The sequence below is a fragment of the Pyrgilauda ruficollis genome, unplaced genomic scaffold (genome assembly GCF_017590135.1).
Source record: "Pyrgilauda ruficollis isolate IOZ18807 unplaced genomic scaffold, ASM1759013v1 scaffold4, whole genome shotgun sequence".
NCBI classification, from domain to species: Eukaryota; Metazoa; Chordata; class Aves; order Passeriformes; family Passeridae; genus Pyrgilauda; species Pyrgilauda ruficollis.
The window spans coordinates 9,455,183-9,479,462 of record NW_024525489.1 but is presented as its reverse complement, the minus strand read 5'-3'; the positions used below and the strand labels follow the sequence as shown (position 1 = coordinate 9,479,462).

The window sequence follows — 24,280 nt, the reverse complement described above, 5'->3', positions numbered from 1 at the left end:
CACCGCCTCGCCCGCCATCGCCGCCCTCTCTAACTCGCCCCTCACGCTGCCCCGGGCCGCGCTGGGCGGCGGCGGAGCGACCCCGGGATCTGCGCCCTGCACCCGGCACTGCAGCGCCGCGGCGCTCATCCGCGGAGGACTGGGTTTGGGGACGGACCCAGGAAGATGGCGGAGGCGGCAGAGGCAATGGAAGCCGAGCCCGCCGCCTTCAAGCGCCCGAGCCGCCCGCTGCCCGCCGCCCCCGGGCCCGGCGACCCGGGGCCCAGCCCGCCGGGAGCCCCCCGCGCAGCCGCCGCCGCGCCGCCCGCGCCGCGTTACGAGGAGCCGCCGTGGGGCAGCCGCCCGCCCGCCGGCTCCGGGTACGGGCTGGAGGTGCTGAAGGGCGGCGTGCTGCTGGGCTCGGTGCGGCTGGAGGACAGCAGCTGGTTCTTGGTGGGGCGGCTGCCCGGCTGCGCCGTGTCCCTGGAGCACCCATCGGTGTCGCGACACCACGCCGTGCTGCAGTACCGCGGCGCCGGCTGCTCCCCCGACGAGCCCAGCGGCGCCGATGCCGCCGGGTTCTACGTGTACGACCTGGGCAGCACCCACGGCACCTTCCTCAACAAGGCGCGGGTGCCGCCCCGCACCTACTGCCGGGTGCGGGTGGGCCACGGGCTGCGCTTCGGGGGCAGCTCCCGCCTCTTCCTGCTGCAGGTGGGTCGGGGTTCGGGCTCGGGCGGCTCCGGAGCGTGTGCGGGGTGGTAAAGGCTGGCCCGCATCAGGCGCAGGAGTTTTCCCGGCCCCATCGGGTGACCGCCTGAGGTGTGAGGCGGTTTGGAAACAGCCCCGCGCTGCCGGGGTTGATCACTGGGAGAAAAGCTGTGGGTGTCTGCTGCCGGCTCTGCAGTGAGGTGCGGGGCTGCGGGTTTCTGCTGATGTGCAGTGAGTGCAAAAGGCGTTTCTCACCAACAGTGTGGTGTATTAGGAATGTGTTTCTGACTCTATTATGCCCCATTAAATAAAGAGCTAATATTTCTTTGTGAAAAAGGGGAGTGTTTCTTAATAAGGACTTGGCCAGCATGTTGCATGTTGAACATGGACTTCAGAAGCTGCTCGTTCGTCAGGATCACCCATGTAGTTCTGACATGACTTTTTGCCTTTAGCCTTTTAATTACAGTTATATGTGAGATGGATCTGATTGCAAGTACACAATAATGCTTATTTCTCTGTGCCCTTCTTTTGAAAATGCCGTTAAAACTTAACATATTTTGGAATGCAAACCATAACTAATGGTCAAATAATTCCACTTTTTGAAGAGCGATGTAATGATGTGTTTATGTGATTATATGTAACCTGCATGTGTGCTGGAAATAAATGTTTGGGGTTTTTTAAAAGCACTTCTGCTAATTTTCTGTTTTGACTTAGGGACCCAAAGAGGACCAGGAGTCTGAGTCAGAACTAACTGTGACTGAACTGAAGGCGCTACGCAAGCAGCAGCAAGCAAAATTAGAAAAGACAATGTTGGGAGAGGACTCTGATGAGGAAGATGAGAAAGAGGAGAGAAATGAAAGGAGTGAGAACAGTGATATGAGCTGCTCGTGGGGCATGGGTAAGTGATGATGTATTGATTGGCTGATATGCATTCAAAGGTCTGTAAGCCTGTTTTCACTGAATATTAGGGTTAATATCCCAACTGGCTGCCAAGAGTCACAATCCAGTCAAATTTTTTGAGTACAAATTAATCCTTTTGCTGTTAAAAAGAAGGATAAGTGACAAACTGACATCTGGTGAGCTCCTTTTAAACACAAGGAGGTAATTTGTCTATAACTATAAAAGGCTGTGAAACTTAGAGCTTAATTAATGCTCTTTGGGTTGCTCCTGTGATGATGTCCACACTTTTGCCCAAGAGGTGAAATTTAACTGCTTGAGACTTCTATGCAGTATAGCTATCTTTACATTTAAACAGGAAGTTCATATATTAGAGCTAGGTGAATTATAATTAATGAGCTTTTTGCAACAAAGTGAGTTGGGCTTTTTTGAGAGAAAATGTATACGGTCATAAACCTTTGAAAGTACTGAAACTGACATTGATCTGCAAAACTGAATCCTACTGGAAAAACTAATAGCAAAAAAACTTTTTTTTTATTGGGTACATTAATAATAAATTTAAGGGAAGTAATTTTATGATGTAGCTGCTACTTCTTTCAAACGAATGAAAGTTGAAATATGCTGATGTTCTCTTTCTCATGTTTCACGGGGTTTTTTTGGACTTTGTATGTCTTCTAGGTGAGGATGCTGAGGAGGATGAGGTTGAAGAAAATCCTATTGCTGTTGATTTTCAGGATGTTCAAGATGCCTTTTATATGAAAGACCCTAGGAAGGCCTTGCAGGGCTTTTTTGATAGAGAAGGTAATTATTTCTTTTTTTTATTAAATTAGATTTTTTACTTAGTGAAGTGTTACTTTGTTGTATGTTTCAGGGGGATTTAAGGTGTCATGTGGGAGAAAAACTTTTCTATTACACTGTGGGTAACACTTTTTGTTTCATCAGGTTTTGGTGGGGATTTGTGGTGGTTTGTTTTGGGTTTTTTCATTAAAACTTGGCTCGCCATTGTATATCTGAGTCTTAGTTACTAATTCCTAAACTGCTGTGAGCAGCTTGTATTCTGGAATATTCTTCAACTTGTATCCTCTGGAGTGACACTCAGACTTCACCCATGCTTTGAAGCTATGCAGAAATATCAAAACCCCTCAACTTCAGACTTTGGAAAATGTTTTGGAGATGTTTTATTTGTTTTGGAGATGGCTGTAATTGTGTATAGCTGTAAAAAGGGAAAATCTAAAAAAGAAAAAGGGCAATAATTAAGTGGTCTAAAGTTTCAGTGGTTGCTAGTGAAACTTGAAGAATATTCACTTACTTGTTGAAGTGAAAAAGCAACCTTCAAGACAAACAGGATCTGTGAATTCAGATTGCAAACAGTTGTTGCTTCAACATCATTTACATTAATACATACAGAGACAAGATTGGTTTTTTCTTTGGACTAGATGTTTTTAAACAGGCCACTTAGAGATTTTTTGGTCTGAAAAAAGCCTTGATTTTGAAAAAAAAAAAAAAAATGAATCAGCATAACTGAAGATCCCACAGCTTTAAAAAAAAAACAAGTAAAACAAAATCATGGTATGTAACAAGAGCTTGTTATATCCTTTTTTGTTTAGAAGAATGTCCCATGACATTCTTCTCTGCTATAAAGATTATTCCTGCTTATTTCAGTTTTGGTTACTACATTAATTTTCATTTCTTCTCTAGGAGAAGAGTTAGAATATGAGTATGATGATCGTGGGCACAACAGCTGGCTATGCAGGATCAAGTATGTACATCTCCAAACCTTTGGTGCATGGAAGTTGACTGTTGAATTTGCAAACAGAAGCTGAAGGAGTTACTTGTTGTGTCACACTTGGCAAGGAAGCCAACTGAATTTAGACTTAAGCCTTGATACTGAGACATAAGTTCAGGGATCAATGCCTAATTCAGTGTCTGTGCTCCTTTTTTTGTTCTGACATGATTTGGTTTTCCTAGGGGATGACAATTGAGAAAGCAAGAGTTTAGGTTCTTTCAGCTTCCCTTGTTTTGAGCAGTATGTGAAATAGAAATACAAGAGAAGAAACTAGGAAAAAATCTCTTTCAATTCCTAATGAGAAAGATCAAAAAACCCCTAAACTTAGTTCTACTGTGTGCCCAATTTCAGTTCCTGTATGGTATATGACAGTTTTTGAGGGCTTTCTGCTAGAGGCCACTAATGTAATTCTTTTATAAGACAGGAGAAAGTAAGTCAACAAGTCTCAACACGGTAATAATTGTACTGCTTAAAAATCCTTTGCTTCGTTATGGAGACTATTTGTTACTTGTGTTGTATGGATACAAGATACCTGTACTTAAAATGATTCAGGGATTGACATTTAACATTTTAACTTCCTGTATTTCTAATGGAATAAATAGAGGAAAAATTATTGTTTAAACCAGTGAAATGCAAATTGACTTGCATGATTAGGAGATCATGCTTGTGTTTTGATTGGTTCTGTATGAAATGAAAATTGGAAAAATTTAACACAACAAAAAATTAAAATGAAATGGCAATGCTATTGTAAAATATCTGGGTAGCATCCCTGCAAAGCTGTTTGTATCTGAGCAGTTCTCTGATCCTTCAAACTGAACAGGTTGCCTGTGGATGATGCATCAGGGAAGCAGCTGGTGGCAGAGGTTCTCCATTCAGGAAAAAAGAAGGAAGCAATGATACAGTGTGCACTGGAGGCTTGCAGGCTGCTTGATGCTCGAGGAGTACTGAGGCAAGAAGCAGGTGAATAACTGTGATCATTCTAAATGCCCTAAATTAGGGATTTGAGATTGCTGTCTTGAATTTGCTTTATTGCTGAGTGATATGCAAATCATTTTGTTTCTTGCCTTCTCCTATGTCTTTCTCAGTATCCCGAAAAAGGAAATCAAGGAACTGGGAAGATGAGGATTTTTATGACAGTGATGATGACACCTTCCTCGATCGAACTGGTGCTGTGGAAAAGAAACGACTGAACAGAATGAAGAAAGCTGGTAAAATAGAGGAAAAGCCAGAGACTTATGACTCCCTGGTAAGAACAGTTGTTATGACATGTCAGAGTTACTCTCTCATGCCTGTATTATATTATGACTGAGAAGAAATCTTAGTGGATCATGGCAGTGGATGAAGAAAATGCCAGAACAGGATAATTTTAAATTAGTTCTAAATAATTGGAAAATAATTCCAAGCTTTTAAGTCTACAGGACACATCTCAAAGAAATATCCCCTTCTCTTTCAAAGAATAAGAATCCTGGATTGACAGGCATATGACAAACAACTACTACAAAGACAGTAGGTTGTGAGGGGTACAGAGGGTTGGAGGGTTCAGTGGTGGTATAACACTGCTGCAGAAGAATTATGTGTACTCTCGTGTTTCAGAAATGGTTTAAATAATTTTCCATGTCAAAAAATGAGTAAATAGGTTAGGAAGAATCTAGACTTCTAATTTTTTTCAGCCCAGGAAGTCCTGGTCAAAGCTCAGAAGTAGAAAAGTGGAAGTAATGTGATTAGGATACTTGGGTAACTGTTAAAATGAGATTTTAACAAGGTAAAGTCCTCTAAGCATGTTGTTCTCTCATAGGTCACAAAGCTAAAAGAAGCAGAAAATGAGCTTTCTGACATAACAGAGAAGCTGAAGGTTTCAGGGAAAGGTAAGGCATGAAGTTTATTTGATCACAGTGAGAGATTTCCTTTTCAAAGGTTTGGGTTGTTTGTTTTTTTCAGTGTCCACTTTTCACAAAGGGATAGGAAGGTTTGCAGGTCACTGAGTTAGCTTGAGAGAATTCTTACAGTCTTCATCCAGTAGTTTATGTACTCTGTTTATAGTCACTTGCAAATGAATGCAGCTGTTTCCAAAGCGAGCAACATCTAAGTTCAAGTAAGGTGGCAATTGTACAAGTTCCTGGAGTTCTAAGAGAGTGAGTATTATTACTGTTTATCTGCCCATATTGCTGAAAATGACCCAATTTGAGAAACACTGTTTTTTCCACTCCCTTAAAAAATATTTATAAGGGAGGAGGAAAAAACTCACAGAAAAGGTAATGTATTTTATTTCACTTCTCATAAACATGCTGTACAATGGAAAGGTGGGAAGTGAAAAATGTGGAGACAAAGCAGTTGGCACTTAACCCATATGTTCAGTGAACATGCCAGTAGAGGAGAGTGCCATTCAGGCTCTAGGATTATGCCTTTGTTTCTAAAGGCAGAGCCTTTCCAGACCAGTGATGGTATCTGTTAGTGAGTTATGTTTAAAAGCAGACTGTACCAGTGGCTGCATTTTGCTTTCTGTTACTGATGATGTCTCATGGAGTGAAAGGAAGGTGGGAAGGAAATATGTTTAGGCTAGTTGTTCACACAAAAACTTTACTAACAGAGTTGGCATTAATGAAGGCTGCACCATTAGTTTGTCCGAAGTTTCTCTCCAAGGAGCCCAGCAGCAATGTGACAGCTGGGCTATCTTCTGTGTGTTACATGGCTGTGTTTCTTTCGAGTTATTCAGCTCCACACCAAAACTCATCGATATCAACATCTTTGTTGGTGATTAATTATGCCAGATCCCTGTTCAAAAAGCAGTACCATTCCACCAAGCATTCAAACTGATGTTCTGCATGTTTGAAGGAATTGTTTTCAGCCTTATACTTTTGATAAATAATTAGCAATTGACTAGCAAAATAAGCTAATGCTTAGATTGTCTGAGAGGTGTAATTCCAAGCTTTCTTATCTTCTCATACCTTTCTTTCTACTGATGCTGTTTCTCAACAAGACTGTTGAATTACACTGTAGTAGAGACTGGGTGAAGGGAGAGTCAGGTCATTTTATACTTCTGCTAACACCATATAATGCTGTAGGCCCCTTCCCTACCAAAACCTGGTCATGCAATCCCAATACACATGTTTTTGTAAATTGCAGTGGTTACACAGCTAGTTTAGAGCCTTGGAAAAAAGTGCAGTCTTGGCACTTACTGAAGCACAGAATCATTCAGTATTGAATGGGAATTCCCTAGAACTGGGCCAGGGTAAAGCAAACATAGCAAATATTGCATCAGTCAGCTGATTTGTTTGGGTGTTTTCTAGATCCTTTGGTTTTCTCTTATTTGAATGCTTTAGGTTAATCACAGATGTTGCGAAAGCCAGGAGCAGGGTTATTGACCATGAAACATTTGTCCCAATGTCATGATCTGTCCAGCAAAACTGCTGCATTACATCCAGTTCTGAAACCTCAATGCACTTTTGTTTGATCTAACTGATTATTTGGAGGCTAAAGACAAGAGTATAGAGACACTAGTGAGTGAATGAGAGGCTAAATTGCTACACCTTTTACCAAGCACTTGGAGAAATTAAGTAGTTGTCTAAAAAAGGCTCAGTAGAAGTTCACAAATTGTTCCCTGGGGTTCTTCAGAGCTAATTACTGGTGGACTGACTTGGTATCACTCATTCACTGGTGCTGCTGAATGCAGATCAAATATGTGGAGCTCTTCAGTCTCATCTTTGGTTGCCTGTTCAGGAAAAATATCAATAAGTTGATGGTGCATTAAATAGCCCTGTAGCTTTTTGTCACTGGGACATAAAGTATAATAGACATGATTGATTCACCTCCTAGTAATGTCAGATTTTAATTCAGTAGTGTAGAAAACTGCTGCAACAGATAAGGAATGCTAATTGTAATGCAAGCTGAACTGGCTGGTATTAGGCATTGTTGGTGGAATGGAGCAGAGAATCCAATTTGCAAGAAGGGGTGATCCAACTCCCTGAGCATCACTCACTGACTGAAGAACTTACACCACTCTGCAGTGCAGCAGTGAGCTCTGAATATAATTGTGGAGCTTTAATTGTTCTGGAGAATATGACTATTCACTAAACCACATCTTTGTAATTTGATGTTTAAATCTAATTATCATTCTGCTCAGCTCCTGCCTGCAAGGAGGTTTAGTCATTGTTAACAATACCTTCTCACTGCTGGTTTTTATCTTAGTTTGTATAAATAGTTGTGATGAAAGAAAGAGTATTTCTATCAGAATTTCTTTTATGACATGTTTTGTCATCATTTATGCTTGCATGGAGGTAGATGCTACAACTGTTTCTTATCTTTTGAAGCCTATTAATTCTGTATATCTTTGAACAGTTACTGTTAATGGCTTTCTTGTATTTTCAAATGGTAAACTCTGTTTTGTTTTACGTCAGAAATACCCTTTTCAATTGAATCCATTTCTAAGCATGAGTCTTATTAGACTTTCCTCTAATTATTTGTCTTGTAAAACTGCCCAAATATGTATCTTTAGAATAACTTAGTTTGTTTTATTTTTATGCATTTAAAATATCAAGTGCTACTTAATTAGCTCAAGCTGAACTGAAAATAACTCTTTGATCAAACAGTTACGCTTGTGCATATATACAAAAACACTTATAAGGCAGAAAATACATATTGAATTTGCCACGTTCCAGTGAATATTAAATGGCATAAAACTATCTGTCAAAATACTTGTTAAAATTCTGGCAAGAACATTTTTCTTTGTTTGCCTCCAGGTTATTTTTGAATACCGTATAACAACTTCTGAAATACTGTTCAAGCCACAGAAAGGGATTTTTCTGGATCTTTTTGTTCGGTTATTTTAAATCCAAGTATTATAAGAGTATTTATTTTTCTTAGTTGTTAGAGATTTAGTTTTACCTCCTGAGTTTTATTTTAATTAGTCAAGTATGCATAATATTGTTAATATTTTGAAATCAGGTGGAGTAGAAAGACTATCATTACTCTTTTTCAAGTTCAAAGCAGTTTTCTTGCAGAAAATCCAGTGAAAACAAAGGTACATTCTGTGTGATTGGCCTAATGCATGAAATTTGCTTTGTATGCACTCTTTCAGGAGTACAAGGCAGCATTGATTGATTTTGAACTTTGCAAATGTTATGACATAAACATCCCAGGAACGTCAAAATCTGATTCCCTGTGCAGTGGTGTACATTTTCGTGTGGCTGGGATTAGTTTAGTTTGTGACTACAAAAAAATCCCTAAACCACTTTTTTTAGGGATAGCAGATACAGAAGTGAGATGAACAACCAGGAATAGCACTCACAAAGACACATTCAGTTTTAAGAGAGGCTTTTTTAGGTAAGTGAATTAAAGTTTACTTTCAGGCTTTTGTTAGGAGAAATGCTTTCATCTTTCCAGGCCTGACAACTCCATTATTTCACAATTCAACAGGAACTCACAGAGAGGATAGTTGCTCCTATGTACCTTATTCTCTAAAGGCAGGACCTGATGATTACAGTTATCTCCCCACCATAACATTATATATCTTCCCTTTATCTTGCCTAGTCCAGTCCCATCCAGCAGCTCAAGATTCCTTGGATGAGTTCATGACTGAAATGAAATCAGGATGCACGTTAGACAGCGTGGCACGCAAGAAGCTTCACTTGCGGTCCTTTGAACTGAAGAAAGAGCAGCAGAGACTGAAAGGGTTGATAAAGCTTGTCAAGCCTACAGAACTACCTGAGCTGAAGCCCCAGTAAGTCTTGGTGAAAACATAAAACAATTACTTCTCCCTTTATTCTTTTCCATGGGCAGTTGTGCAAACCCAGTAAATAGGCAGCTTTCCAATCACAAAAGCAGGAGAGCCTTCCAAACTACCTGGCTCTTCTCTTTAAGGAGCTGCAGTGCCTCTGGGCTACTGCATCTATGGCTGAGGGAAATGCACACACTGAAGTGAGACCAGCCCAAGCTGGCAGGATGGCACGGGTAAGGGACTGGAAGCAGACTGTTAGCTTCTTTAATTTTTTCCCATGTGCATCCAAAAGGAGCTGAAGAATATTACAGATACTATGTACAACATGAAACCCACTCTCACTCTGTGAAATGTATTTGGAAGTCAAATGCAGTGGCTGTTCAGCTACTGCCTAACAGCACCACTGCAGTTTGAGAGGGTATGTGCTGGGTTCATTTACTAGTGGCAGCTTGATTAGAGCTTCATTTAAATTAGGGTTTGGCCTCCAAGTGTGTTTTTATATATAAATGAGTGTATGTATGCAGTTGAATTTAAGAGAGTCTATGTGATACAGAGGGTTTTTTCCTTGTTCATTTATTTTTTGCTTCCTATTATGGCATGTGAATCCTACAACATATATGTAGGATGGAGGAGTCCTGCAGTGTCTTCCTTGGTTGGATGCTGCAAGTGGGAGAGAAATAAAAAGATTTTTATATATCATCTTCTCGTAGGCAGACTTTTTTTTTTTTTATATATAAGATTTGTTTGATACTTTGTATATTGTTTTCCTTTGTGTCTAATTTTTATTAGGGGTGGGAGTTACAGTCTGAATGCAGAGAACAAGCCTAAAAAGATGAACCTGCCTCTCTTTGGTGCAATGAAAGGGGGGAGCAAATTCAAACTGAAAACTGGAAGCCTAGGGGTAAGTTGTACTTGTAAGTGTTGCAGGTCAGTGGCTGTTTGTGGGACCACCTTCTCAGGCTGTGGGGGCTGTAGATAGCAACTGTGTGTTCTAACATGCATGGAAACAGCATGGAGGTGCAGCCTGTGGCAGTGGAAGGCGCATGGGCAATGAGCAGGGACTGTTGGATGTTGTTTGCTGCCAGCAGTTGCCATTCTGTGTCCGTGTTTCCTGGGGCACAGCTGTGATCAAGAGGCAGTGGATCAAGAGAGGCAGTCTGGGGACATGAGGCTGAACCAGTGCTCTGCCTCAGCAGCCAGTCCTTTTCTTGTTTTTCTGCATCTTCATAGCCAAGATCATATCCATGATTGATTCAGTTTCCAGTGTACCTCTTGAAAAAGACTGCACTCCTTGTTTATGGACTGGATATGTTTTTTCATTTGCCATCTCTACTAATAACTTTTCCTTAAATCCTAACTATTTGTCATCCTGAGAGTGTTTTCTTACCTGTCAGCTGTCCCTGACTGTGATGTGTATGCTTTCTCCTGTAATGAGTATCTGTGACATCTGCCTGTCTTGGCGCTGATTCCCAAGTCTTTGTCTTGCAGAAGTTGCCTGTTAAGCGTCCAGACATCCCTGAAAGCTTGTTGAAAACAAAAGATGATGGACCAGAGGAGGAGGAGGAGGAAGAGGAAGAAATGGAAGAGCAGCAAGAAGCAGATGCAGTAAACAGCAGAGTTTCAAACCTGGAAATGAAGATGACAGTAGAAAAAGAAACAGGGAAAGAAACTCATGCTCCTGATGGCTCCCCGTGCAATAACAAAAACCTAGAATCCCTTCAGGACGGTAAACCATTGCTTTTGATTTTTCTGGTAATGAAGATGAGTCTGTTAATGCTGAACTTCAAGAGCTATGTGAATCAAATGTTTGAGTCACAGGTTCTCCAGCCTGTTTATTTTCCATAGTTTTCTTGCCATGAGTCCACAGTGGCAGCAGCTGAGTTTCACATGGTTCTAGGTGAAACTCTGCTTGGCAGTCAGTTTTTCATGCTTTTTGGTGAAAGAACAAATCTCCTGGATGTAAGGAAGTCCTATTTTGATAAGCCCTGTTTCCATTAAATTGATTGTCCAAATGAAAACAACTGCAATGTTTTGTTGGCAGTAAAAGTGACATAATAAGAAAACAAATGTCTGTACAAAACTTCAGATCCATTTTTAGGGAGAAAAACAATTTCAGAAGTGGTAACGGAAAGGTACCTTTGAGGTATCTCCAATTCCTCCTTTTCTGCATCAGCCTGATTCACTTGAAAACTCAGTAAGGATGTTTCTCAGTGGACAACATGTTTGATAACAGAAAGCTAGTTCTAGGTTTTTGGCTTAATGCTGGACATGTTGCTGCAGAAAAGTGTTTTAACAGATCACAGAATTTTCTTTATTGTATTGCAATGGACTTGGTGGATAAAATAATTTGGAAGGCTTTGCAGAGAAGAGTTCTTCCTGAGACAAATGTAGCAGAGTTCCCTTTTATACTTGGTCTCAGGGATGCACTTTGCTCATCAGAGTTACTGCAGTGCCACTAAGCTCTTCCTTTCTTGTGTTACAGGGGTTGATTTTCTGCCTGAGCCAAAGGTACTGAGGAATGAATCTCAGATGGGACCCTCACAAGAGAAATCCCAAGGTGAGCAGTACAATACAGACTATTTTGTAATAGCATGTGGGTTTAGAAACTGACTAAAGGACTTAGTGTCTTATGTGGGTCAAATCAAACTGAGCCTAATCTAGAGCCTAAAGAATCTAGAATTGAAATGAAAGATTGTGTTTTGCTTGAGAAGTGGTAAGGGTGTGGTAAAGACTGGGCACCACTGTATTACAGCTGTCCTTGCTTTTCATAGTCATTAACTGTTTAGAGGTGGTTTTTTTGTTCCAAAAAATCAGTGTGAGAAGAATAATTCATTTAGGAGACTATGATGATGCTTTTTCTTCTGTTATTCTCTTGCACTAGCTCTTAACACTACAGAAGGACAAAACTTTCTTTTATAAGGTGACAAATGCTACATAACATTAGGTAATAATCTGCTGGTGACCTTCATAATGTCTTTGCATGTATGTACAAAAAATCAGATCTTCAAAATGAAGAATGTTGGGTGTACATGGAGGAGATTTTTATGACGTTTCTATTTTCTTGTAACTCAGACTCCTTAGAATCTATCCTCATCATCTCACCCATAGAGAGCCATGAGAGTATCAGTATTTCAAATACTAAGTGGCAGAAAATCAAGGAGTTCTTTTCACCCATCAACTTTAAAGTTTGATGTTTGTTTATTTTTTTAAAAAGCAAATTGGTCCTGCACATTGCTCCTTTCCTTCTAAATCAATCACTGCAGTGATTACAGAGAGTGTCTTTTAGAAAATAAACATCAGCTATTAACTAAAGTTAATATTACAGAATCACTAATAGAGGATCTTACTAAACTACATTCAGTTATGTGACTGACAGTGTATTTAACCTAAGTTAAATCTAGGAAAAACAATGTCCAGCAGTATTATTCTCAAGTAAGAATTGTGGTGCATTGAGATATCTTTGATTTCATTATGGGTGTATTAATTTTTATGTGAACTTCCTGTAAGTTTATATCTGTAGAACTGGTCATTTGGGCTCTGTCATAAAACCATTCTGCTTTCTTTCCAGCATCCAAGGTAGTAAATAAGGCACCTGAAGAGACATCTGAGAAAGTTAAGAAAATCAATAGCTCAAGCAAGGTCAGTTATAATACCATGACTCCTGCAGCTTAAGAGGAAGTCATTTCTAGGCTCTTTTTTAGTGAAAGAGTAACAAGTTGATGGAGTCTAACTTGGTGATAGCAATGCTTCTCTGCTGACTAAGACCCAGATGTAGTACTGTACACTGCCATTGAACACAGATTTTGGGGTCTCCAATGACAAGGTAAAGCACAGCGTTTCAGGTATGCTAGAGGCTCCCTGTTCAATCACAAAAATTGGTTTTTTCACCTTTTCACTTGGCAGGTACTGATTGCTGCTTCTCCTGTATCACAAGTGTTGTAGAACATCGGTGCTCTCCAGGCTTTGGAATATCAGTGCAGAGCTTTCCTTGGAGAGTAGCCTGGGAAATACATATTGGCTGACCCAGAACACTGTACTAAAGCTGCAGTTAGTCGGTGTCAAACCTCATCCTTCTCTGTAAGATGTGAAAGAGATGAGTTTGAGAGATTAATGTCTTCTGCAACCAAGTTGCCACTAAATTTGAGTGGTTGTACCAGATAATGTTTCTCCTGTACATAAGATTTGTATTAAAGTGTAAATTATGTGAGCTTTGCACATTTTGGCACTGTCAGTTGTTGCCTTCCTGTTGCCTGCCAGCTGGAAAGGATCTTCTCTGACAGCCTAAAGATTATTGTGAGGCTCTTCCCTTTAGAGGGCATCCCACCCTTCTGCTGACTTGGTTACTGTACTTGGTGGACCATGAGTTCTGACCACTGGAACAGGTTTTTTGTGGGGACCATCTAATTTTAGCCCTGCAGTACTTACTGAACCTCAGATCCCTGCATCCTGTGTGTGCTGACTGCTCCTTTGTTAGTCCTGGCTGAGGACCCAGGGATTGGGTAGGCACAGTCCTCAGAACTGTCTTTTGTTGCTGGCCTCGCTGAAGATCCTGAAGAAATTGAGAGGTTATTTATACTGGTAAAGCCCAAGTTTTACCACTTTTATGAATATGGGAGGACAAGGCAGTTTCTCATGCTGAGGCAGTCAAGTCAGCACCTCTCATCAGCAGAGAGTTTGCTCTAACACTGAGCATTCTCCAAAGGCCAGATGGCTTAGATGTATTCTTTCTCCCATGACAAATCACTTTTTCCACATGTTGTCTCTGCCTTTGGGCTTAGATCTTGCATGGAAAGTATCAAGCAGAAGTCAGTTGGTTTTTTTTGGTATTGGTTTTGTTGGGGTGTTTTTTGGGTTGTTTTTTTTTTGTAACATCTCAATAACTTTGAATCATGTAAAACTGGAAAAAAAATTTCCAAGTGATTGTTCACAAGCCGTATTTAAAAGCTGTACAACTCTGCACTCTAATGCTTTGGAAAACATTAGTCTTCTAAAAAAGCTGCTTTAGATGTTAATTTGGGGAAGGAAAGTTATTGAGGGAATGAAGATTTGTTTCAACTGCATAACTGTAGACTGCAATGATGCTACAGAGTAATGCAAATCAGTGAGTAACTTGGCATTATTTTGAGCTCTTAAGTCTTGTACTCTACAGTTGTATGATTTTTTTTTACCTGCAGTTGTTGAAAACAGAAGTTGTTGAGAAAATGATGCTGATGTGGCAAAATCTAAAAATCTAGGGACAAAAAGATACTGCTGTGTCAACAACTGCATTGCAAGTGACCTGTTGTGGTTTGCTTTAACATTTCAGGATGCCAGTGAGACCTGAAAACAATGAACTTTTATAAGCTCCAGTTTGAAAGTCACCTTAAACCCAAAGTTTTCAGTGGTATTGTGCATTGAAATCAGTAAAGCACCTATTGAAAATTCTACTCTAAAGCTTTTCCTTGCATAAAGAAATCCTATGCCAAATGACTTCACCAAACATTAGACTTAAACTGTCCAGAAGTGGACAGACTCTGTTTTGAGGGAGAAATAGGACTGGATGATCTCCAGAGGTCCTCTCTAAACAGCATTTTTAGTAGTCTGTGACTCTAATGGAAATGAACTGGATCTGTTTGAGGGTTTGATTTTTCTTAGGTATTAGTTTTCATCCCTGACTCTTGTGGAAATCACCCTCACTTCTGATTATTTATCTCTGAATTAGTGAGGGATTTAGTGGTTGTGACACATTGGTGGAGGGGTACAGCACCTTAAAAAAATCTTTCTTCTCTTTGCAGGTCCAACAACCTTTTTTTTCCTCACAGTACCCAGATGATGACCCAGACTACTGCATATGGATTCCTCCTGCAGGTATCAACCATTTCCTTACTGATTTTAGTCTCATAACTCAGGAATCTTCCTAATAAATTGTCAGGATGTCCTTCTAAGTCCTTGGAAAAAAGCTGATTCCAGAATACCTTACTCAGAACCTGATGTTTTGTGGCATGCTATGCCCCATGTTTGTTGTATGGCCATGCAAGTATTGCAGTTAAATACAGACCATATCTGTAGTAGCTTCATGGCAAAGGAGAGAGACACCTGAAGTTTGTTTTTCAGTTTTGTAACACCTGAGAGAGCTAACTGCATTCACATATGGTGGTATGATAACCTAGCTGAAAGACTAGCTCAAACCTCCTCTAGGGATAAATGCTCCAGCAATGTCAGAATTCTCAGTTTTCATAGAAGTCTGTGAAATCCAAAAATGCTCCTTTGCAGTTTTTTTCAAAAATCATTAGAATATAAACACTGTGTCAGCTGTTTTGGAGAAAAGTATTGATAATGCTTCAGTGAAGGCAGTGAATAATTGATGCACTCATCCAACATATGTTAAACTTGAATAATTTTTTATCTTTAGTTCCAGGGTGTTTTTAGCTAGGTGAAGTTATTTTTAAACAGGGTAATGAATGTTCACTTCTTCTAAAATAGAGAATTCATTTTGGTGCATTGAGGTTTTCAGAGTAAGTTCAAAGTTTAGCCTTCACTTGATAGATTTATTACTATAATTTTTGTAAGGCTGTTGCAAGATTATAGAAATAAGAATAAATTTCACTGAAGAAAACTGTAATCTGGTGAATCATCCTTCAATGAAATGACTGCACATCTCTGACCTATGAATCCACAGGAGCAGAATCCTGGATTCAGTAACTCCAAAGTCTGATCTGGGATAGTGTCCATAAGAGGGAGCTCTGTTTTTTGGCTCTGCCTAACAATAAATAGTCAAACATTCCTTCTAAGCTGGCATTATGAGGACTCCAGAAAAAAACCCAAAAAAAAACAGCCACACAAACAGGAATAGCTGATGTAATCTTAACACTGTTAGTAAAATTGAAATTAATTCTAAGTGTAATTCAAAAGACACATTGCAATATGCACTCTGACTTTGTATCCTCTGCGCTTGTATGGCTGGTGCTACCTAGAGACTCTTTCATGCAGGGATACACATTTCTCTTAGGTGAGGGATAAAAGGAATAATGCAACTCTTCCTCTTTGTCCGTTAGGTCAAAGTGGTGATGGCAAGACTCATCTCAATGAAAAATATGGCTACTGAACTTCCAGTGCCCCAGAGTACATCTGAGGCTTGAAGGACTGCTCTGTTTTGGACTCTTTCACTACACGTTAAGTGACAGATAAGAGACTTGGATTTTCAGATGCTATTTAAATTCAAGGGCATCAGCAGCTGCTCTGGCTCTTAGCTCTCCCTGTGTGTCCTCTGTTTGTCTTCCAGATACTTTTTTAAAGTAAAAGCCCACACATTCTTTTGCCTCTTCTTTCACTTTTAGCCTTGTTTGTTTGGTTTTTTTTTTTTAAATTTGGCTTGAAACTGTAAGCTCATTTTTCCATTTGTACATAAAAGTAGACAAAAATATTAAAGGAATACACCTCTGTATACTTACAGGCTTGATAAAATTTTTTCATATTGGGTTTATGCAATTAAAATAAGAAACACTATTGGTTTTTTTCTGTGGCTGCTGTTTGAAAATACTGTCATGGTAAACACAACCTAAAACTCGAGGGTTCATTTTTTTTTTTCCTTTTCTATGGAAAAAAGAACAACTTACATATTGAAAAGAAAATTGTTTTTATTTCTCCCCCGTGCAGTTGTTGGAATACCTGGTATGGAGTGGACAGGAAATAGTGAGTGTATAGTGTTATATAAAGTTTCAGAAATGCCAAAGAACTGAAGAGGCTGACACTGCTTGGCACAGGGGATAACAGAAGAACCAGGTGGAAGGATATCCTGGAAAAGCTTGTAATGGAGCCTGTCCTTCTTGTGTCACAACATGAGCAAAGTGCCATCTTAATGTGGTTCAAGGCATGCCTGGTAAATAGTCTTTGTCTGGAGAAATCCCCTGGGTGACTCATGATTGTCCCAGAGGCTGTGCTCTGGTAAAGGCAAGGTCACACAGGATGTGTGAGGGTTTAAATAGCTGTAGGCACAACCATACAGCAGCAAAGAAAACTGCAGAAATTAGTCTTGCAAACCAGGGGCACACATCCTTTGGGGTGCTTCCAGCAGCCAGTGGCTGCATCTTTGTGGACAAATCACAGGAGGGCACATCAGAAGCTGGGGTGAAGGGATAACCACACAACTCCTTACTTAACAGGCTCAAGCTACAAAACAGCATCTTTCTGCCTGTAATCTTCAGCATACGTAGCAGGGTTTTGTCTGCATCTGCACACCAGGCTGGGCAGCCTAAAGCTTCCTGCTTCTGGCAGAGGCATATCTTTATGTAATCCAAGGAAAGGCTGTTGCCTCTCTATTCAAAAGGCCAGACCTCATAGGTTTCATAGCTGTAGCACTTCCCCAGAGTGTTTTTTCAGTTCCAGGGTGTACCAGGCAACTGCAAGTGAGTTCCATTCATCAGCAGTAGGCCTGGCAGGTTTCAGACAGAGAAAATAATAATTTGCCTTTTATGCTCATGAAAAGCACTAGGGGAAAGAGCCCATGTAAGTGCATCTTTATTGTTACCATCCTGAAGTAGGTGGTCAGTGTATCTTTTCATCAGGGGCTGCTTTGTAGTACAGACAAATGGCACTGACCTGCTGCCAGAAAACATCTCTAGGGATGAGGGCCTGGATAGTTTGCTCCTGGCTAAGACCATGAGCTCCCCATCTGTTTCTTTTCCTAGCAGTTCACTTTTGCTCCCATCTGAGCCTGATGGTAACCCCTGCTTTCTTTAGGCCATCCATCTTTTGCTTCATTGTGTAACATGAACAGCCAAAGGTCATCCCCCAGTGGATGGTTCCAGTCATTTTCATGGTGGCATTTGATAAAGCCATGGAAAAAGCAGCCATTACATTTGAAAGTTGTTGTCCTCCCATCAGTTATCACTTTGCCACCCCAGAAGCACTTTCTCACTTGATACTCCACAGCTGTGTAATGCGTGACAGGTTTGAATGCTCTCCTTTTGGGCCAGGTATGCATATCATTCATCAAATACCTTTTTCCTCCAGTAAGAGCTGTAAGCCAGTACATGAACATGGGAGTAGAGATCACTATATTACACAGAAAAGGACCTACACAGCAATAAAGCTTCATCTTTTCATCAAATTCTTTCTCATTCACTGTGTGATAAGCCATCACCATAATCTTATCTCTGTATGATCTACGGGCTTTCCTCCAAATTTTTACATCTTGCTGGCAACAGTAACTCAGCTCTTCCTGCAAGTTAGAGATGTCCTGATGGTCTATGTACATGTCAAAAAGTACTTTTTTTTTCCTTAAGCACCACCCTGTGCAGTCTATAATAATCCTCTTGTGGAAGTGGGCCTATGTAACTGATTTTTTTGTTGAAAAAATGCAGGAAATAACTTTCCCAACTTAGAGAAGACTGCTTAGTTTAATGACTAAAAAATGTAAAAGTCTATGAAAATGAAAACTCAGCTTGCACATCAGTTTAACACCCTGGGTAATTAATTGCAGACATGTATTTTCTTTCAGAAGCTGCCTGACAATGGAGCAGCCATCATAGCCTCTGGCATTACAGAAGTGTAGCCCTGAAACTTGTCATTAAGCAGCTGACTAAAGTCCACGTGTCTCTTAAAGCTCCCATTCTCCTTAAGTTTTCCATGGCACTCCTTCATCCCATGGGGCATCTGGCACTGACTCCATGGTAATTTGGGCATGCATGGTTTCCTGCACGTTCCATCTCAAGAGGAGAGCCCTGCCCTGCTCATGGGGTTTTGATCCCAGACATGGAGCTCTGCTGCTGGCTTGTGTTGCAGGCCTGTTCATGGTACAGACTGCCCTTCCAGTCTCTACCTTTGAGCTGCTTTTCCACATAAAATCACAGCAAAGCAGTCTGGGTTCCCCAGGCCCATGCAGCAGTCTGCAGCTGGGGCATCTCCTTCTCCTGGCTGTGTTAAGTGCGTGGTCACGCAGCAAGCAGAGCTGGCAATAATATTTACAGCTATGGCTGTGATTATAGGGTGTATAGCAAATGTCACAGACATTTCTCACCCCAAAGACTTTTCCTGACCTCCCTAATCCCACAATGATGTTCACTGTGTCAGAAGAGGAAAAGGCCCCTGGGATATCTAGATCGGTTCCTTGGCTTAAGAATCCCCTGGCACTTTTTTTCTATTCAGGTAAGAGGATGATAAGTACATTAATATGCAGCAGGTCCTCAAACAAAGAGAACCCACTGAGCGTGACCTTCCTGTGCACAGAACACTGGTTTTTCATGGAGCTCTCTTGCTCTGCTCAACAGTTCTACACCACTCCAACCCCTCACTGCTAAAGCACTCTTGAGACCTCTGGCAAAATGGAAAGAACCATCACTGTTGGGGTTTAACCATGCAGAACTGATTTTTGTATAACATTAGAACAGAGATAGGCTGTGAGGTCCTATGTACCCCACTCCCAACAGCTTTTACTGTCAGAGTAGTGGGAGGAAAGCCTGGTCACACCTCAGTTCTCTTTGACTTTGCACAAGCATAATGACTCAGTCTGAAACTTCTGTCAGAATTCCTATTGCTTAAGATACCAGCGGAAGACTGCAGTGGAAGCTGTAGGAAAGATCTGAGCAACACCACCAGCAGCAGCAATTTGGAATAAGTCATCAGGAACTTACCCTGTCCCGTCTCAAACAAGTGCTTTGTGAGCTTCATGCATCAGAACCTCATTCAAATTACCAAACCTCTCATTTTTCACGTGCTACCTCACCCTGAACCTCTGGAGTGACCATTCCCACTGCTTGTTTGCTCTGTGGAAGCCACAGATCAGGCCAATGTCTCCTTTACCATCCTCTTTACATTTGAAGGTGGGGGTAGAGACAGACTTTTAAATACACACCCTGGAGACTTGTGAGGGCAGCTGCTTCCACCATAAGTAGTCTGACAGGACAGTCTTGGCTGTGCTTGCTGCATTGACCAATGCATAAGGAAACTTACAGCAAAGGCTTCATCTCAGGCATGGCTGTAAGGTTCCCCTTATCAAGGGCAAGTAAAGCTCATCCACCACCCACCAATCTCTGTGTGACACCTCCACATCAGCACATCAGCTTGCAAGATCATTGTTTTCCCGATGACTTGGTGACTTTGACCCAGCACTGCTGCATTTTCTCTCCATTTCTTCCGAAAGCACAGATTAGAGCATACAACCTCCAGATGGAGCCCACGATGCACAGACCTCACCACACCTGAGGTGTCCTGCGACCCAAGGAGGAATCCCAGCTTTTTCTGTGGTTATGGTCCCTGAAGGATGCTTTCTCTTACTCGTCTAAGGAAAACTGAGGCTGCATGTAGCACACCACTTTTTGGAACAGAAAGGAGCATTCAAAAGGTTCTTCAAAGCAGTCAAAGGAGCAGAACACCATGATCACCTACTTGTCAAACTGTTTGCAGGATTAAAAAGCTACAGAATACAGGGAGATGTCATTAACAAGGAGCCCATCCTGTAGCAGCTTGCAGGCCTTGCTCCAGCATTCCCCAGGTGATTGTTTAAAGCTGCTGTCTCCTGTACAGAGGGCATGATTAGCTCGTATTTTCTTTGGAACATGTGTTTACCTCATTATCATACTTACTTTCCACTGCTAAAAAACTTCCAGTTCTGTAGTCACCTAATACATACTCTTAAATTTATGAGGCATCAATGCCCTAAGGCCCTTGAGCACCTAATGTTTGGGCAGCTGGCTGCAGTTCCATGCATGAAGAATATATATTTTTGATACCTGCGTAGCATCACGTTCTGCTGTTCTGAGGTACAAAGTACACTCAGCATAGCTGTAGACTTGATGAGGGGGGACATTTTTAGGTTTACTTTTTTACATTCTGAAAATGAAATGCTGTCTTATGAGCTCTCACTTTCATTTTCAGTGAAGTCAATGTGATGTAAGACGTTAAAAATGTTCTTTAAGTCAAAAAAAAGATCTATATATCAGCCTAATTTGCATAATTATGCTTTTAAATTGTGGAAGTGTTTTGTTGATTGTTGTGCAGCTGTGTGGATGTACATGCAGGTGTATATGCACTCTTTCAACCATGAATATATTACTTTGTTCCTTTGCTTTGACCTGTTAAACCACTTGAAACTCTGGTTTATTCTTTTGCTGGATGCAGACTGCTGAAACTGCAGTCTTAGGGCATTTCAAGCAGCTCACTTGTTCATGCTGATTACCTGTTTCTAATCCAGTTTCTTGTAACACCCAGAAATGAGATATGTGAGCTAAGAATAGCATATGATATGAATCCTCCTGCAGGTGACTGCTCAAGGGAAGTCTAATGGCGATTAGGCTCATGGAACAGCAGATCAAAACCCAACCCAGCAATGAGGGTGCTTGGATGCACATTAGAAGGCTCATCAGCTGCCCCACACCCAAGGCAAAGAGCTTCTCTTGATGTATGGATCATGTTCACACCCCTGTACACAAATACATTCTTGCTGTGCAGTGCTTTGGTTTAAATGCAGCACGTGGACTCTGACAAAAATTGATGTTTGTGTGAATCAAAAATCTTCATATATACAGAAGGTTTTAAGAGCTGGCATGTGTAATACAAGCAGACTAGAGTTTGCTCCAAAAAGGCAATTCCTAAAGGGAAAGATTTATCCAGTTGCTTCTCTGAGTTTCTTCTGTTTGACAAGTGATCATTTTCTTTTCATGCAGAAGCCAGGGACTAACAGACACCTCTTGAAGCCACCCCTTGACAACAGCTTTCCTGATTTAATTTGATCTTAGACTGTTTGACTGCTGCTGCTGCTGTTTCTCTGTTCCACTACTGCTTTTCCTGTATACTGAAGTCAGTTCAAGCTTCATTGTTTCCCATGGGACAGGACATCATTGTGCTGAGTCTCTTCCTTTATTCATCTTCATTCTCAAGCCCAACTCTACTTACCCATATGGCAAAACACCTCCATCATACTTTTGTCCTGCTTCTGAGTTACAGGAGGGGTTCTGCTAGGAGTTGAACTTAACCAGAAACCAGCCTGAACCATGATTTTTTCCCATCCATGAAGCAGAAACTAAATCTGAATTTGTATTTCAAAGATTTGAGAGGAGCCTCCAATCCCAGTGGAACCTGAACCATTTTTGGTGTTTGTTTTCTTTTGGGAAAGTAGACTGGAGAGGACACACACCTGTCTCCTAGCTGCTCCTTTTCTTTGGATCTGTCACATATTTCTTTTTGGGGGGGTCCATCCAGCACAGAACAAAGTGGGCAGTATCTGTGGCTAAACCAGGTTTAGCTCCATGCTGTGCCCTTACCTCTGCCAGCAAGGGCTGGCTCACGCAGCTGTCCTGGGCAGGAGGTGTGTTTGCATTTGGGCAGAACTGAACAGGCTGCTGGCTTCTGAGCCAGCAGTATGAAGTGGCACAACACCAAACAGCCACTGCCAAATTTCTCCCTTCTTGTTCTCCCTCGTTAGAGAGGAGTCAGGGAAGAGTCGATATTTGCTCTTATGAATTTCTTTGGGCAGGAAATAGCAGAGTTGTAAGCTTGTGATGGGGTGGGACAACACCTCTTTGCAAAAAGCAAAGAGGATTATTTATCTGAAATCTCATAATTCACTCATTCATACCCTTATTCCCCAACCACAAATAATAACCCTACTCCCATTACACCTCTTCAGGCTACTCTGTGACAGAAAGGCAGTAACATCCTAATTGCTCTTACATGTGAGGGTAACTATAATGGGTTCTGTGGTGGAAAGATGATTTATTTTCCTGTGTTGAAAGCACAGCTGTAAGTACACAGACCTTCTCTGTGCTTTCTCCTGAAACAGCTCCCTTGGCTTCTCAGGTGTCTCGCCGCAAGACAGATGAAACCATTTTCTCCCTCCAAATTAGCAGATTTGCCTGAGAACTGTCATCTGCTCTTGGAAAGCAGTCAGACAAGGAGACATGTTGTGAAGCACTGATGCTCTGATGCACATTCTCCTTGACTGCTCAAAACACACAGACAAGTACTAAACAGTTTAGGCTCTGGCCCAAGCAGAATCAGCTACTGAGATTGCACCCTGACCTACTCCCAACTTCTGACTTCTCTATGGCATTTACCTCTTGCTGCCCAACACATCCAGCAGTGAAGTGTGGCTAATTTTACAGAAATGCAGCTGTACTTGGGGAGTGTGATCTCTCTGAGAGACACTGGCAGTACATGTAAGGCCTTTGTGAAGAGCTTTGTTAGCCAGGTGCAGCCAAGTTTCTCCTCCCTCTGGAGATGGGGTTGGTGTTTGGAGTGGGAGGGAGAGAGGGGAGGATGACCGGAGCTCTCTTGTGTAGAAAAGGGCAGAATTTGAGGTATGTTTGTAATAACTATAAAAAAGCTCACTATATACTTTGATGGGCCACTGAGAGCAAATGGGCAGGAGATACAATTTTATTATTTCAAAAAAATTATGCTGGTTAGCTGTTGTGGCACTGGAGTAACTAAAATCCTCTTGGAATAGGCCTGATTGTTCCCCAAAGACAAATGTGAAGATGTGCTCTTAGAGTAATGGTGAGAGGTTACAGCTCTCACTGTGTGATTGCTTTCATGTTACAAAGTGAGAAAAGCATGAATGAAAAAACCTCTACCATCCATTAGGGAGAAAATTGGCTGGGAGGTCCACAGGTACAGATAGATTAATCTCCATTTACCTCTATCAGAAATAGATACCGTGCCTGTGAGCGCTGGCCATGCATTTCTCTCTAATCATCCTTTCACAGGCCAGGTCACAGCAGCTGTGGTGTGTTTGAGGACAAAACAACTATGAAATCCCAAGCAGCTTTCCCAGCAAGAAGATTGTTTCACAATCAAACAGCTTCATCATTTTTGCCTCTATGCTGGGAGATAGTTTGGCCTCATTCTTCTTCTGGCTCTAAGCCCAAGACAGATGCAGCTGTGCCCAAGCAAGTCCTGTGTCCAGCAGGATTTGATGATAGCTCATCTCCAGTCCTGCACTCATGATCTGTGGTGGCTACATACAGAAAGAGAGGCAGAATATCTACAAACAATAACAAGAACCTAAAACCAATATTGTTATCTTGTTTAAAAATTATATAACATCTCCAGCAAATTTTATTTCATTTTTGAATCCTGCCTCTTCCTTATCTAGAATTGCCAAAATGTGTCACGCATGACAGTAGGGTTAAACCAAACCAGTTGAACACTTTCAATAATGGCTCATCTTTGTTTCTAATAGTTGCAAAGACCTGCTTAATGTTTTGTTAAGCTTTTTA

General features: G+C 41.3%; 1 protein-coding gene across 1 annotated transcript; it reads left to right on the top strand.

The window, feature by feature from the left end:
* The first annotated feature begins 11 nt into the window (after positions 1-11).
* Positions 12-16,571, top strand: LOC121358568 (solute carrier family 4 member 1 adaptor protein). Its single transcript, XM_041476857.1, has 14 exons — positions 12-693; positions 1,405-1,588; positions 2,266-2,388; positions 3,286-3,346; positions 4,194-4,333; positions 4,459-4,619; positions 5,169-5,238; positions 8,900-9,089; positions 9,876-9,987; positions 10,575-10,812; positions 11,569-11,643; positions 12,655-12,725; positions 14,861-14,933; positions 16,121-16,571. The coding sequence occupies exons 1-14, from the start codon at positions 166-168 to the stop codon at positions 16,168-16,170; spliced, it is 2,076 nt and encodes a 691-aa protein (XP_041332791.1). The 5' UTR covers positions 12-165; the 3' UTR covers positions 16,171-16,571.
* Positions 16,572-24,280: the final 7,709 nt, after the last annotated feature.